The following is a 13,868-nucleotide window of genomic DNA, read 5'->3' on the forward strand; positions in this document are numbered from 1 at the left end:
TGGCAGCAACATGATTGGTAAAGATCGTTAACCAAACCACCTCAAAACGATAGAAAGTTATCACAAATCAATTTTTATTGCTAATTATTGTTTCAGTGCTTCCCTATAACTAGGGCAGTTACACGATCCCCTTTCTCCATCGACCTTTGACCTTCAGAAGACGCAGGTAGCTCTAGAAGAAGATCAGCGGAACGCATACTGGCCAATCGGCTGCTGCATTGACTTCCCGTACTGGTTGCTATGGGAGCACCACTTGACCAATCCAAGGAGGCTCTGTGGTACTCAGGACGAGGGTCAAAGGTCACCGGGTGCCCCAGCTGCAAATAAGACAAGGGGGTACAGCATAAAGATACAAAAAAATGATAAAAAAAGATTAGAGAAGGGAATACAGATACACACACTGATGGTACCATTTCTTTCTAAGCTTTCAGCAAAATATTTGATTTTCGATACACAGAATTCAAGTTATGGCAGCTGAAAGATTCCCAAAAATCAGATTAAACGGAGGGGGGGGTGGGGGGTGTCTAATATCACTATTTAAAATGCTCACACACATGCTCACACAGTACATGCAATACACACATGCACACCTTGACAGTGATGCGTGGAAGATGTGGGTGGGTGTGGCCTGCCATCTTGCGGAGGGCCGGCAGCACAAAGAGGTGAAAGGTCACAGTGCAGGAGACGGGGTTACCTAGGCAATACTGTCAATGGTGGTGGTGTATGAGACAACACTAGTACTCTACCTGGTAGAGCAAACACCAGCTTCTGTACTCCCCTCCAGTCCACAGTGGCAAAGGTGGTGGGCTTCCTGCACGTGGGGAGGTACATAAATCAGCCAACTATGTATTAGACCTATCAAACTGGGACAGAATAAAGTTACAGGCACGAAGTATAGCTGGCAAATTCTAAAAACCACAACCAACATGGAATCATAATTTATGACAGCTATAACTTACTGAAGCTCCAATGCGCACGAACTTGTCTGCTCTACACAACATTCCTTACCCTGGTTTCATGAGCACTCGTCCAAAGTGAATAGTTGCTTGAAAGTCATTCTCCAGCACTGGCTTCAACAGATCCTGTAATGGTAGTGTACAATTGACGACAGACTGGTAACCATGACAATACCCCCCACCTTCTCGCCCATGGAGACCCCCCCTGAAGTTACAACCACGTCAGCAGTAGACAGTGCCTCTGTTAGCTTCTCCACCAGGCTCTCTCGACTATGAGATATGATGGGGGATGGTGATAATGTACTCATAGTTCAAACCTACTTGTCTCTAGCAATGCCCAGGTCCAGGGGAGTGGCACCAGCCTTTCGTACAGCGGCCAGGAGGGAAGTGCGATTGCTGTCATATATCTGCCCAGGGCCCAACTCTTCACCTGGACTAACCACCTGTGGTGAATGGAGGAGGCAGCAAAGATTGTCAACAATTAATCATGTCTTACATACCTCGTTACCGGTTGAGAGTACTGCCACAGTGGGTGTGGCCACCACCTTGACCTCTGTGACCCCCAGAGAAGCAAGGAGGCCCAGTTCAGAGGGACCCAACACCACACCCCCTGACAACACCTCCTCACCCTCGGCAATGTCCACTCCTACTGCCCTCACGTCTGTACCAGGTGATACACTCTCCAGTATTCTCACCACCCTCTCTTCATCCCCCTCCCCCTCCACTAGCTCCGTGTCCTCCACCTGAACCACAGCATCGGCCCCATGGGGAAGGGGAGCCCCTGTAGTTATACGACTAACGAATCCTGACACAACTTGACAATCAGGCTGTAAAAAAAAATTTAATAAAAAAAATAAAAATAGTCTAATAATCACAGTACTATACAGTCCTCACCATTTCCCCTGCGGTTGCCCCTGACAACACTTGCCGCTCTCCTGGACCATCGCTTGAGAGCACAGCGTAACCATCTTTGATAGAGGCAGGCCACGGGGGCAAAGGTCGCGAGGCAATCATCCTCTCGTTGAGCACACAGTCCAGAGTGGTGTGTAGTGGGCGTGTGAGGGTTGTGAGGGTGTGAGAGTGTGATAGGACGAGAGAGAGGGCGTGGTCCACTGGGAAGAGGGGGTAGAGGGAGTGACGAGATCGCTGAGTCAGCGGCACGAATGAGGAACGATCTAAAAAATCGTTTTAGCAATAAAATACAGACTTTTATAACCATAATTTATGTTATAACTAAGTACCTCGTTTCTTGTCTGTCAGATGCTTGGAGTGATGATGTGGACACAGTGACTTGTGAGTGGCTGTCACAGCCGAGGCATTGTCAGACAGCAGGTCTACACCAGGTTTGTATGAGGACACCACTACAACTCGTAAGCTCAAATCTCAAATGGGCCATAATTTCCTATTTTCCATGGTATTTTGTCAAAACAGGCTCAAAATAAACTGTTGATTTTTAACACATCATCTGAAAGGCCTCTCTCTAAGCTTTCAGAAAATCACGTTATTGGACCTACGGAACTAAATTTATGGCCGTTCAAAGATGCTTTATTTAGCACTGGTCCCCAGCATTTTTCGAGTCAGTGCTGATGACCCAATTTAAAGGATTTTCTGATTATCTGATAGCTTAGAAGGAGTCCGTTTAGATGGTATGCACAAATCTCAAATTTGGAACATACTACAGACAGGGTTGTACGAGGATACTAGACACACACACTCACCTAGTGCGTGGGGAAGAGCTGGCAGAATAAACTGTAGACACTCAACACAACCTTTCTTGCTGCCAGGGAGATTGACAATGAGGCTGTTTCCACGGACACCAGCTACTGGTCTACACAGTGGGATAGAGTGGGGCTATAATTTTTAACCCACAATTTTTTCATAATATAGCGTTTAGTTATTCTAGACAATACTGCTAATAGCTTGTACCTTGATAGCATGGCCATCGGAGTCACCTCCAGCGACTTGGAAACCATGGCAACCACAATGCCGGGAGCCTCCTTCTCAATGAGTGGGCGTGTTGCCTCAGGAGTGACATCACGAGGGGAGAAACCAGTGCCCCCGGTCGTTAGTATGAGGGAAAGTCCCAGCTCATCCGCCCACTCCCTCAGCACCTCCTGCACAGTATACTAGTAAGAGCTAGGTCACCGTTAGAACCAAATCCTTACTGAAGTTATTTTTTTAAATTGTGTATAGGCCTGCATACGTTAGATCACTGATTACCCATCCCAAACGAAGCTTGGCATATACCTGTATAGCGTTGACCTGGTCTGGAACACAGCGTGAAATGACGTCTCCTGTGACCACACCCAACCTGTGTGTGTGTGTGTGTATGGTAATGCTGGTGATGAGAGGGCACACTCACTGATCAGTGTGTAGTAATGTGTCGACAATGGCAGGGCCACTCGAGTCGATGGCTTGTCCTGAGGAGCAGCGATCACTCACTACAGGAGAGGGGGGGATCAATCCATGGTGTGTACATGCAGACATGCAGTATACCTGTCAGCACTCCAAACCTTGCCTTCACCTCACTCATCATCCTAGCTAGCTACATGTAGCAACATGTACTTTAGGTAATGAGCCTCTGGTAAAGAGCTACAACCCCACATCACTTTATGAATATCATTAAGACATTATGCACAAGAAATAATTATGCACAAAACATGGTTGTTACTATAAATGCTATGGAGGGTGTTTAGTTGTACTCTGATCCTATAGTGATGGAGATGTTCCCAGGCAACACAGTGGTCTGATGGTACCAGCGATTAGTGTCCACCACAACTGCAGGGAGAGACGGGAAGGTTCAACACACTGTACAGTCAGTAGATCTAGCTAGAGCACTGTAGACTATAGTAACATAGCTAGGAGCATGCTGACTTCACTGTCAGTAGCTGTGAGAACAAATTATTAGCTATATATATAATCATACAATTTATGTAGGGTATAATGATTAGCTCACTGATGTCTCCTTTATTGACAGTGACGTTGAAGGCTTGACACATATGCTCACACTCTGGAGGTGGGGTCAGAGTCCAAACTTTGGTCCCTGACAGCTGTGCCTGCCACGTAAAGACCTCCACCCTGTCCACCTGGAGACAAGCAGGGGAGTGGTGTGCTGAATAGCTTGTACAATGTACAAGATCTTGTACTAAAGCTTGTTAACTACTCATCAGAAATAAAAATCTATATCCAAAAAAAATTTCTAACAGAAGGCTGACAGCTTACATGGATGCTAGCTCCAGGCCCAGGGGCTCCCATAAAGATCCAGGCCCAGTCACCGTTATTGAGGGTGGGGGGAATGAAATAAGGGGACCGAATGTGTTTACGCATGTCCTCTCCAATGTTAGGCTCAGAGGAGCTCCTACAGAGAAGGAGGAGGAGGGTTAGGTTGTGTTAATATCTGGTCCTGCAGTGTTTGCTAAAGCTGTGCTCAACATAGGATTAACAGATGTCTTGTTCATGCACCACAGCACGGTTCCTCAATCCACTTAGTAAGGATTGGGGAACAGAATCCTAACTTCCCGACATCTAAGATTCACTATAGTCTATACTGCCACTCACCATCCAATGTACCACTTTTCCTTACTCATGGAGGCTACCTTCTCACTGGGCAGGGTAAACAGGTCGGACAGGTTGTTGATAGTGATACTGGAACTGTATGCAAAGAACTGTCCCTGTTCATTGTCTCCCTCTAGTGCTGCAGGGTGACTCAGATAGAGATCTTTGAAATAATCGTAAGAGAAGAGGTCAAGTGCAGGCCAATCACTGGCTGCTCCCACCACCAAGATGGGCTTGGACTGGTAGGCATAGTTGCGTATAAAATCCTCTTGTGATAGGTTTGAGAGACGTGGTGCGTGTGTGACTCCCTTGTAGATCTTGCAGTCTACAAATGGTGTAACCGCTTCTGCGAGTGGAAACACCTCAGATACTAGACATGGGGAGCCAGTGAACGCCTTGAAGGTAGGGTAAGCAAGCAGAGACAACAGGAACAGGAGTGGATAGACCTTGAAGGTAAGGATATCCAGTATACGCCATGCCTTTTGCATGATCTGAGCTGGGCTGGGGAGCTCTTGGATGAGACCTTCCTTCTCCAGGCATCCTTGGATCTCAATCTCAGAGATACCGACGCTCCTCGCATTCTCTAGGATGCCTTTGAGGTCAGTGTACAGTTGGCTATCAGTGGACATCCTCTCAGCTAGCTAGCTCTGCTTGATCTTTCAGAAATGTCTCAGTTCAGTTTTTCGTATTATACGTAGAGCTTATTATAGCTAGAAATTTCTACGGCCCAAAATTCTGCCTTCTGCGGATAATATTTCTGCGAATTGAACTTTCAACTGTACATTAGGCATGGTTAATAAGCATTTGCGGATAATATTATTTCTGCGTTTACTCAATTCGAAGAATTTTTGGGTCGCAGAAATTTCTAGCGATACTACCTCCTGGAAGTGGGTGGGGCTGATATGCAAGTATTGTCGCAGTCCGCGGTCACACCTCGATACATACACTTTGAATGCGGTGTCACCTCGAGAAGCAAGTATTACTATCAAGGTCGCGGCTTTACCTCGAAATATATTATTGTTAGCCTCGAGGTAAATTTTTCACAATGTCACAGTAATGTCACTTCAACAATGCCATGTACACAACTGTACATATAATATCCTATACATATACACAGGGAAGAAAATATATAATTATGTGCAGTTTTGAGTGAATAGAGACACTGCTAATTATAGCATTGATTGATAATCATCGAAACCAAGTACAAGCAGTTTCGTGTCCTCGATCCCATTCCTGCTGCCCCAGAGGATGTACGACATCCGCGTGTCATCCGCATGTCTTTAACACACACATTTCGAACTTTGACCTAAGGAATGTGTGTGTTAAAGACATGCGGATGTCGTACCTCCTCTGCTGCTGCCCACAGCACACACAAGCTTGCGCTCAGAGCACTTGACACGCCAGACCACTCCACCTACAAGAGAGGAGGGGCAGTAACACTCGTACAGTTAAGAGGAGGGGTACGGTATATGTAAGTCTCAGTCTCACCATTTCCACCACTGTCTGAATTCGATCCCTGTCTTGAGGTCACTGTACCATCATCGCTGCTGGTCACCACAAAGTTGTCTGTGAACTGTATATAGGCTAGTGACGGCACTGAGGTGTTTGTGAGGGCCTTGCAGAGTGTACAGACACTGCCCTGTAGTGATGTCCCACACCTGCACATACAGTGTCCAGTGGTTAGGTTATTCTGAGAGCTATTGAATATATCAATTAGGTTTGATCTGAACACAAATTACGGGCTCTCAAAGATAGCTACCCAACAGGTTAAATTCTAGAAAAAAAATGCATGTCTGTTAACAGCCTTTGCTTTTGTAAAATGGTGGATTTTGAACTCACACAGAACTTGTATCATAAATTATGGCATACTCTTAGAAGACAATGTGTTACCTTGACTGTTGAATCAGCATTTCCTGAGACGAGAATATTCTTCCTGAGCATCATTACCGCTGGTGTCCTGTGAGGGAGGGAGGGTTAGTGATTTAGTGTAGGGGATGGTTGAGGGGGCTACTTTATATCAAGAGTATACAATAGAGAAAGAGTATCGAACGAAGGCATACTGTACATCAGATGTATGCGGAGAGTAACGTGACTTCCTGCGCATCTGTCACAAGCTTGGAATTTGCATACTGACCAATCCAAGCGTGGGTGATGTAATCTATCAAGAAAGAAGCCAAGAAAGCTGGCAGAATAAACTGTAGACACTCGACACAACCTTTCTTGCTGCCAGGGAGATTGACAATGAGGCTGTTCCCACGGACACCAGCTACTGGTCTACACAGTGGGATAGAGTGGGGCTATAATTTTTAACCTACAATTTTTTCATAATAGGGCGTTTAGTTATTCTAGATACAATACTGCTAATAGCTTGTACCTTGATAGCATGGCCATCGGAGTCACCTCCAGCAACTTGGAACCATGGCAACCGCAATGCCGGGAGCCTCCTTCTCAATGAGTGGGCGTGTTGCCTCAGGAGTGACATCACGAGGGGAGAAACCAGTGCCCCCGGTCGTTAGTAGGAGGGAAAGTCCCAGCTCATCCGCCCACTCCCTCAGCACCTTCTGCACAGTGAGATGTCACCATTAGAACGAAATCCTTATTAATTTTATATTTAATTAATATTTAATTAAAAAGTTGTCTGTGTACGTTAGATCACTGATTACCCATCCTAAACGAAGTTATGCGTATGTACCTGTATAGCGTTGACCTGGTCTGGAACACAGCGTGAGATGACGTCTCCTGTGACCACACCCAACCTGTGTGTGTGTGTGTGTGTGGTGATGCTGGTGATGAGAGGGCACACTCACTGATCAGTGTGTAGTAATGTGTCGACAATAGCCGGACCACTCGAGTCAATGGCTTGTCCTGAGGAGCAGCGATCACTCACTACAGGAGAGAGGAGGGGGTCAGCATCGTGGGGGGTCATGGTGTGTACATGCAGACATGCAGTATACCTGTTAGCACTCCAAACCTTGCCTTCACCTCACTCGTACTCATCCTGCTAGCTAGCTACATGTAGCATACAATAGGTAAAGAGCTACAACCCCACATGCAGTCATTCACGTACATCATGCATCATGATGGAAATGAATATCATTAAGACATTATGCACAAGAAATATGCACACAACATGGTTGCTATACTATAAATGCTATGGAGGATGTTTAGTTGTACTCTGATCCTATAGTGATGGAGATGTTCCCAGGCAACACAGTGGTCTGATGGTACCAGGTATTAGTGTCCACCACAACTGCAGGGAGAGACGGGAAGGATTCAACACACTGTACAGTCAGTAGATCTAGCTAGAGCACTGTAGCCTAGCTATAGTACATAGCTGGGAGGGCATAGCTGGGAGGACATAGCTGGGAGCAAACTGACTTTACTGTAGCTGTGATAACAAATTCTTAGCTGTAATTATATAGTCGTACAATTATTATATAGGGTATAATGATCATAGCTCACTGATGTCTCCTTTGTTGACAGTGATGTTGAAGGCTTGACACACATGCTCACACTCTGGAGGAGGGGTCAGAGTCCAAACCTTGGTCCCTGACAGCTGTGCCTGCCACGAGGAGAGCTCCACCATGTCCACCTGGAGACGAATAACTCAGCTAAAATATGTACACTGTACTAGCTTGTTAAGTAACAAAATCCAATACCAACATCTAAACAAATTTCAGACAGACAGACAGCTTACATGGATGCTAGCTCCAGGTCCAGGGGCTCCCATGAAGATCCAGGCCAGGTCACCATTATTGAGGGTGGGGGGAATGAAGTAAGGGGAACGAATATGTTTACGCATCTCCTCTCCAATGTTGGGCTCAGAGGAGCTCCTACGTATACATAGAAGAGAGGAATGGGGTTAGGTTGTGTTTTCAACATCTGGTCCAGTGTTTGCTAAAGCTGTGCTCACAACATACGATCAACAGATGTCCAATAGATTCAGTTCATACAGTTCCTGAATCCACTTAGTAAGGATTGAGGAACAGAGTCCTAAATTCCTGACAGCTAAGAATCACTATAGTCTATACTGACACTCACCATCCAATGTACCACTTCTCTTTGCTCATGGAGGCCACCTCACTGGGCAGGGCAAACAGGTCGGACAGGTCGTTGATACTGGAACTGTACGCAAAGAACTGTCCCTGTTCATTATCCCCCTCCAGTGCTGCAGGGCGACTCAGATAGAGATCCTTGAAATAATCGTATGAGAAGAGGTCAAGTGCAGGCCAATCACTAGCTGCACCTACTACCAAGATGGGCTTGGACTGGTAGGCATAGTTGCGTATGAAATCCTCCTGTGATAGGTTTGAGAGACGCGGGGCATGTGTGACTCCCTTGCAGATCTTGCAGTCCACAAATGGTGTGACCGCTTCTGCAAGTGGAAACACTTCAGATACTAGACATGGGGACCCAGTGAACGCCTTGAAGGTAGGGTAAGCAAGCAGAGACAACAGGAACAGGAGTGGATAGACCTTGAAGGTAAGGATATCCAGTATACGCCATGCCTTTTGCATGATCTGAGCTGGGCTGGGGAGCAGACCTTCCTTCTCCAGACACCCTTGAATCTCAGTCTCAGAGATACCGGCGCTCCTCGCATTCTCTAGGATGCCTTTGAGGTCAGTGTACAGTTGGCTATCAGTGGACATCCTTTCAGCTAGCTTATAGCTCTGCTCTTTTGGAAATGTGTTCAGTTTCTGTTTTTCAGCTCTAGCTATAGTATCTCCTGGAAGTGGGTGGGGCTGATATGCAATGTATTGTCGCGGTCACACCTCGATACATAAGCTTACTTGAATGCGGTGTCACCTCGAGAAACAAGTATTGCTATCATAGTCGCGGTTTTACCTCGAGATATAATTATTATTGTTAACCTCGAGGTTACTTTTCCACAATTGCATGTATATACACAGGGAAGAAAAGATACAATTTATTATGTGGAGTTCTGAGAGAAAGTGAATAGAGATACTGTTAATATAACATTGATTGATAATCATCGAAATCGAGTACAAGCAGTTTCGTATCCTCGATGCCATTCCTGCTGCCCACAGCACACACAAGCTTGCGCTCAGAGCACTTGACACGCCAGACCACTCCACCTACAAGAGAGGGGGGCAGTAACACTCGTACAGTTAAGAGGGGAGGGGGTAGTAACACTTGTACAGTTAAGAGAGGGGGGGGTACGGTATACGTAAGTCTCAATCTCACCATTTCCACCACTGTCTAGTTGGACAAGGTTGCGAATGAATTCCCCTGTCTTGAGGTCCCACAGTTTAACTGTACCATCATCGCTGCTGGTCACCACAAAGTTGTCTGTGAACTGTAGGCTAGTGACGGCACTGAGGTGTTTGTGAGGGCCTTGCAGAGTGTGCAGACACTGTCCTGTAGTGATGTCCCACACCTGCATGTTCAGTGTCCATTGGAAAGGTTATTTTAAGAGCTATTGAATGCATCAATTAGATTTGGTCTGAACACAAATTACGGGCTCTCAAAGATAGCTACCCAACAGGTTGAATTCTAGAAAAAATCGCAAGGCCTTTGCTTTGGTGAATTTCGACTAGTCACACAGAATTTGTATCAGGAGCAGACAATGTGTTACCTTGACTGTTGAGTCAGCATTTCCTGACACAAGAATATTCTTCCGGAGCATCATACCGCTGGTGAGGGATTGGTGTCCTGTGAGGGAGGGAGGGGGGTTAGTGAGGGGAGGGCGGTTAGTAAGGGGGGGTTAGTGAGGGGGGGTTAGTGGAGGGGGGTTAGTGAGGGGGGTTAGTGAGGGGGGGTTAGTGAGGGAGGGGGGTTAGTGGGGGGGGTTAGTGAGGGAGGGGGGTTAGTGGGGGGGGTTAGTGAGGGGAGGGTTAGTGGGGGGGGTTAGTTAGTGGAATTAGTGTAGGAGCGGGGAGTTGGGAGTTGAGGGGGCTACTTGCTACTTTATATACGGTCTCTACCTTTGAGGGTATGGAGGCATTGTCCAGTATTCGCATTCCAGACCCGTATGTGTGTGTCTAGTGACCCACTCACAATATGGACACCATCAAACTGTATCAGATAACACACAGAAGAGTAGTAAACACAGCCAAATATTAGCAGAGTGTGCCAACAACACACAACACTTATATGCTCTGAACAAGGCCGTCCCTTACTTGTAGAGAGTAGACCCTGTTAGTGTGCCCTGTGAGGGTGTGTAGACACGCCCCCTCCACTGGGTCCCACACCTTCACAAGGTAATCATACGCTCCACTCACTACACGATGTCCATCAAACTGAACACTACACACACACACACACACACACACACAGGGAGAGACTAATAGCACACTGTTAGTGTAGATAGTGTGTACTAACCATCTGACAGCTGCCACATGACCTAGCAATGTTTGAGTGCACTCTCCACTCTCAATGTTCCACACACGCAGTGTAGAATCTCTGGAACCACTCACAACTGAAGGGGGAGGAAAAAAATTATCATACAACATACGCCAGTAGAGCGAGACAGTCCTGTGTATTAGTAGCTACTGTGTTAACCCACTCACCAACATTGCCTTGCAGTGCTATACACCTCACAGTGGAAGTGTGCCCATGAAGAACGTGTTTACTTTCTCCACTTTCACTGTCCCAAACCTACATCATCAGGGAGAATTTATTTTAATAATACTGAAGTTTACATCGTGACATTACGTACCCTCAGTGTTCTGTCTGTAGAGCCACTGACAACTGTAGACCCATCAAACTGTGAGCACCATACTCCTCCAGTGTGCCCAGTCAGCTGACGAAGATGCTGTGAGGGTGTGTGAGGTGTGTGTGTGTGGGCGTGTGAGGTGTGTGTGTAGGGGCGTGTGTGGGCGTACCTTGCCAGTGATGGCGTGCCATACACTGAGAGTGTTATCATCGGAGCCACTCACAACCCTGTTCCCTGAGAACTGTAGACATGTCACCACGTGGTCATCGTGACTCTTGAGGGTCTTGAGGCGGTGGGGAGGATTGATCTCAAGACGTCGCCAGTTATGGTCCACACGATGCTTTGTCAGGTACATCTGAAGAGACAAAGAGTGTACCGTATAGCGGGTAATTTCCGGGGATCAAACATTCGTGGTAGAGCAATATTTAGTCAGTTTGTGGATACTATTTTGTGTGGTTGCTGCTTGCACTGCAGGTAAATGTGGTCATAATTCGAGGGTAAAATATTCGTGCTCTGGGTTTCAGCCACGAAACCCCTGAAAATTACCCACTATAAATATAGCAAATTCATAATTAAATAATGAAAGTAAATTCTTAAAACTGACATTTTGGGCAGAAAGAATAAACCATGTATCAGCCTTGGGAAAACAATAATCACAACATTAACACATTATAATGGAATGCTGGTGCCTTGAAATCAGAGCTAGATCATTCACAATAGACTCTTCCCTAGTGTCAATCTTCCCTAGTATCAATAGTGTTCCCTTACTCAGAACGTGCACGAATCACTACAAACTCAGTGCATGCATGTCATTGCGGTCATAACGCTCAGGCCAAATACACTAGCACTTGTAGTGATTGTGCACGCATGTCGAACCTCCTCTGTCCCTTACTTACCTGTTTCCAAGGGTTACTGAGGATAGCCCTGGAGGCCCTCAGCCCTGACTCCCCCACACCACACTCTCGACACTTCTCACGCCACAGTCTGAGGGAGGAGAGAGGTCATTACTTACAAAACTAGAGATAAGGTAAGAGGTTCCTGAGGCTAGATAACTCCTTAGAGAACTTACAGGCAGTCCTCACAGAGGGTGTGCCAAGTGCGGCAAGTCTGAGCAGCCACGAGGAGGTCTCTGGGGGCCAGGAATCGCAATACATGCAGAGCAAGCTATGGGGTGGGGGGAATAGGCCTCCTCGTACATACACAGTATGATATATAAGACTATGTTGGTCACCTCTTTGGGTAGTATTGAAATGAAGTCTCTTTGAAACTGTGGTCTATATGTGTAAGAGAGATGGGAAGTGATGATATATACAATGTGGTAACACTTGGAGCTCTTACTGTATTTGCTCCATGAGACACTTTAGTTGAACAGAATCACACCTGCGCACACACAGACACACACACACACACACACACACACACAATGATTACCATGGCAGCATCACAACACACACAACAGATTCATGCTAACAAAGAACAATTGCTGCTAACATGGGTTCAACACTCTTGTCAACCCCCCTCCCTCCCTCCGGCTACTCACAGTGGGATAATGGCGTCGAGGCCAGCTATCCTGTGCTCGTGTGTCCAAGAGGAGAACGTGGACAGCCAATCCTCTATAAACGAAGGAAGTGGTGGGGCAGGACTAACAGACGGGGGATCATCAAAACTGCCAAAGTTGGCCATCCTGGAGAGTGCCAACACTGCATCGCTATGTCCGGTAGCAAACAGACTGCATACAATCGATTTATAAATATATTATATCAGCAAAATTGTTTTACCTTGATGATTGCATTCTTGCTCTCTTAGCTTCCCCAACATTTGTGTATCCAGGTTCATTCAAGTCATCACTCCCTCCTACACTTGGCCTCTTCTACACACACACACACACACACATGGGAGGTGGTGGTTAGAGGGATACGCACACACGCACACACGCACACACACACACCCACACACACCCACACACACACGCACACACACACACACACACACACACACGAGAGAGGGGGACCTGACTTACCCTGCCTACAACGGAGGGGCTGGCTGGACTGCATGGAGAGAGCAGGCCATCAGGTTGGTCAAATATCAACGCTCCTTCAAAGGAACCATTCATCTGTCAGTATGTATGTGTGTGTGTGTGTGACCACCATTACTGGAAGTGCTTCCTATACACACAGACAACACAGAAACTGGGAGAGCTGTTATAGGGTTATCCTGGTTAGCCAATACCTAACGAGGTTATCTTTATATGCCACGGCTATATATGTACATGCATGTACACGTCTGGATCAGTTTTCAAAGTATGGCCTGCGAGACTACCAACACACTACTGCAATGACTATACACAGAGCAGGCAGTACAGGTAGGAGCTATAGCAATATCCACGTACCTGTACACAACTAATTACTCAACAAAACATAATAGTATTAAAGGGGGACTCATGGTATAAATTAACTGATTTACACTCACACACAGTGTAACTACTAGGCCCTATGTGTCAATGTGTGGTCTGTGTGTGGCTACAACACAAGCACTCACCTTCTGTCCACAGCCGCTCTTGAGGAGTATGTACAGGGAGCGTATTATAGCAAATAGTCACTACAACCAGAACATCGTCAAACATTAAAATACTCAGCCATACACTCTGGGTGGGCGTGACCCATCCTTTTGTTGGAAGATTG

At 46.4% G+C, this 13,868-nt stretch overlaps 3 protein-coding genes across 7 annotated transcripts; all 3 read right to left on the reverse strand.

Moving 5' to 3' along the window:
- Nucleotides 1–24: 24 nt before the first annotated feature.
- LOC135351807 (gephyrin-like) lies at nucleotides 25–7,609 on the reverse strand. 2 transcript variants are annotated; one of them, XM_064550908.1, is made up of 14 exons: nucleotides 7,466–7,609; nucleotides 7,319–7,397; nucleotides 7,204–7,267; nucleotides 2,883–3,070; nucleotides 2,675–2,784; nucleotides 2,198–2,290; nucleotides 1,851–2,131; nucleotides 1,457–1,783; nucleotides 1,278–1,399; nucleotides 1,139–1,226; nucleotides 1,009–1,082; nucleotides 747–811; nucleotides 591–694; nucleotides 25–317 (listed from the first exon to the last, which is right to left on the reverse strand). In XM_064550908.1, exons 1-14 carry the CDS (start codon nucleotides 7,506–7,508, stop codon nucleotides 93–95), a joined length of 1,863 nt encoding a protein of 620 aa, XP_064406978.1. In that variant the 5' UTR covers nucleotides 7,509–7,609; the 3' UTR covers nucleotides 25–92. The 2 variants fall into 2 exon arrangements, with proteins under 2 accessions (XP_064406978.1, XP_064406979.1); XM_064550909.1 differs by lacking the exons at nucleotides 7,204–7,267; nucleotides 7,319–7,397; nucleotides 7,466–7,609 and adding exons at nucleotides 3,204–3,267; nucleotides 3,319–3,397; nucleotides 3,453–3,608.
- LOC135351832 (2-oxoglutarate and iron-dependent oxygenase JMJD4 homolog) lies at nucleotides 3,550–9,251 on the reverse strand. Of its 3 annotated transcripts, none has more exons than XM_064550938.1 (4): nucleotides 4,515–5,337; nucleotides 4,179–4,314; nucleotides 3,913–4,042; nucleotides 3,550–3,734 (listed from the first exon to the last, which is right to left on the reverse strand). In XM_064550938.1, the coding sequence occupies exons 1-4, from the start codon at nucleotides 5,138–5,140 to the stop codon at nucleotides 3,649–3,651; spliced, it is 978 nt and encodes a 325-aa protein (XP_064407008.1). In that variant the 5' UTR covers nucleotides 5,141–5,337; the 3' UTR covers nucleotides 3,550–3,648. The 3 variants fall into 3 exon arrangements, with proteins under 3 accessions (XP_064407008.1, XP_064407010.1, XP_064407009.1); XM_064550940.1 differs by lacking the exons at nucleotides 3,913–4,042; nucleotides 4,179–4,314; nucleotides 4,515–5,337 and adding exons at nucleotides 7,974–8,103; nucleotides 8,209–8,344; nucleotides 8,553–9,251 and having other exon boundaries at nucleotides 3,584–3,734; XM_064550939.1 differs by lacking the exons at nucleotides 3,550–3,734; nucleotides 3,913–4,042; nucleotides 4,179–4,314; nucleotides 4,515–5,337 and adding exons at nucleotides 7,590–7,761; nucleotides 7,974–8,103; nucleotides 8,209–8,344; nucleotides 8,553–9,250.
- Nucleotides 5,569–13,866, reverse strand: LOC135351814 (F-box/WD repeat-containing protein 7-like). 2 transcript variants are annotated; one of them, XR_010399510.1, is made up of 17 exons: nucleotides 13,726–13,866; nucleotides 13,208–13,300; nucleotides 12,966–13,057; nucleotides 12,728–12,916; nucleotides 12,526–12,567; nucleotides 12,419–12,461; nucleotides 12,257–12,351; nucleotides 12,084–12,171; nucleotides 11,357–11,542; nucleotides 11,191–11,286; nucleotides 11,042–11,129; nucleotides 10,854–10,950; nucleotides 10,652–10,778; nucleotides 10,457–10,547; nucleotides 10,108–10,184; nucleotides 6,000–6,169; nucleotides 5,569–5,925 (listed from the first exon to the last, which is right to left on the reverse strand). XR_010399510.1 is itself a non-coding variant. In XM_064550919.1 (17 exons), the coding sequence occupies exons 2-17, from the start codon at nucleotides 13,298–13,300 to the stop codon at nucleotides 9,480–9,482; spliced, it is 1,725 nt and encodes a 574-aa protein (XP_064406989.1). In that variant the 5' UTR covers nucleotides 13,726–13,866; the 3' UTR covers nucleotides 9,369–9,479. The 2 variants fall into 2 exon arrangements, 1 of the variants encoding a protein (XP_064406989.1); XM_064550919.1 differs by lacking the exons at nucleotides 5,569–5,925; nucleotides 6,000–6,169 and adding exons at nucleotides 9,369–9,607; nucleotides 9,717–9,909.
- Nucleotides 13,867–13,868: the final 2 nt, after the last annotated feature.

The sequence above is a fragment of the Halichondria panicea genome, chromosome 17 (assembly GCF_963675165.1).
Source record: "Halichondria panicea chromosome 17, odHalPani1.1, whole genome shotgun sequence".
Classification (NCBI taxonomy): domain Eukaryota; kingdom Metazoa; phylum Porifera; class Demospongiae; order Suberitida; family Halichondriidae; genus Halichondria; species Halichondria panicea.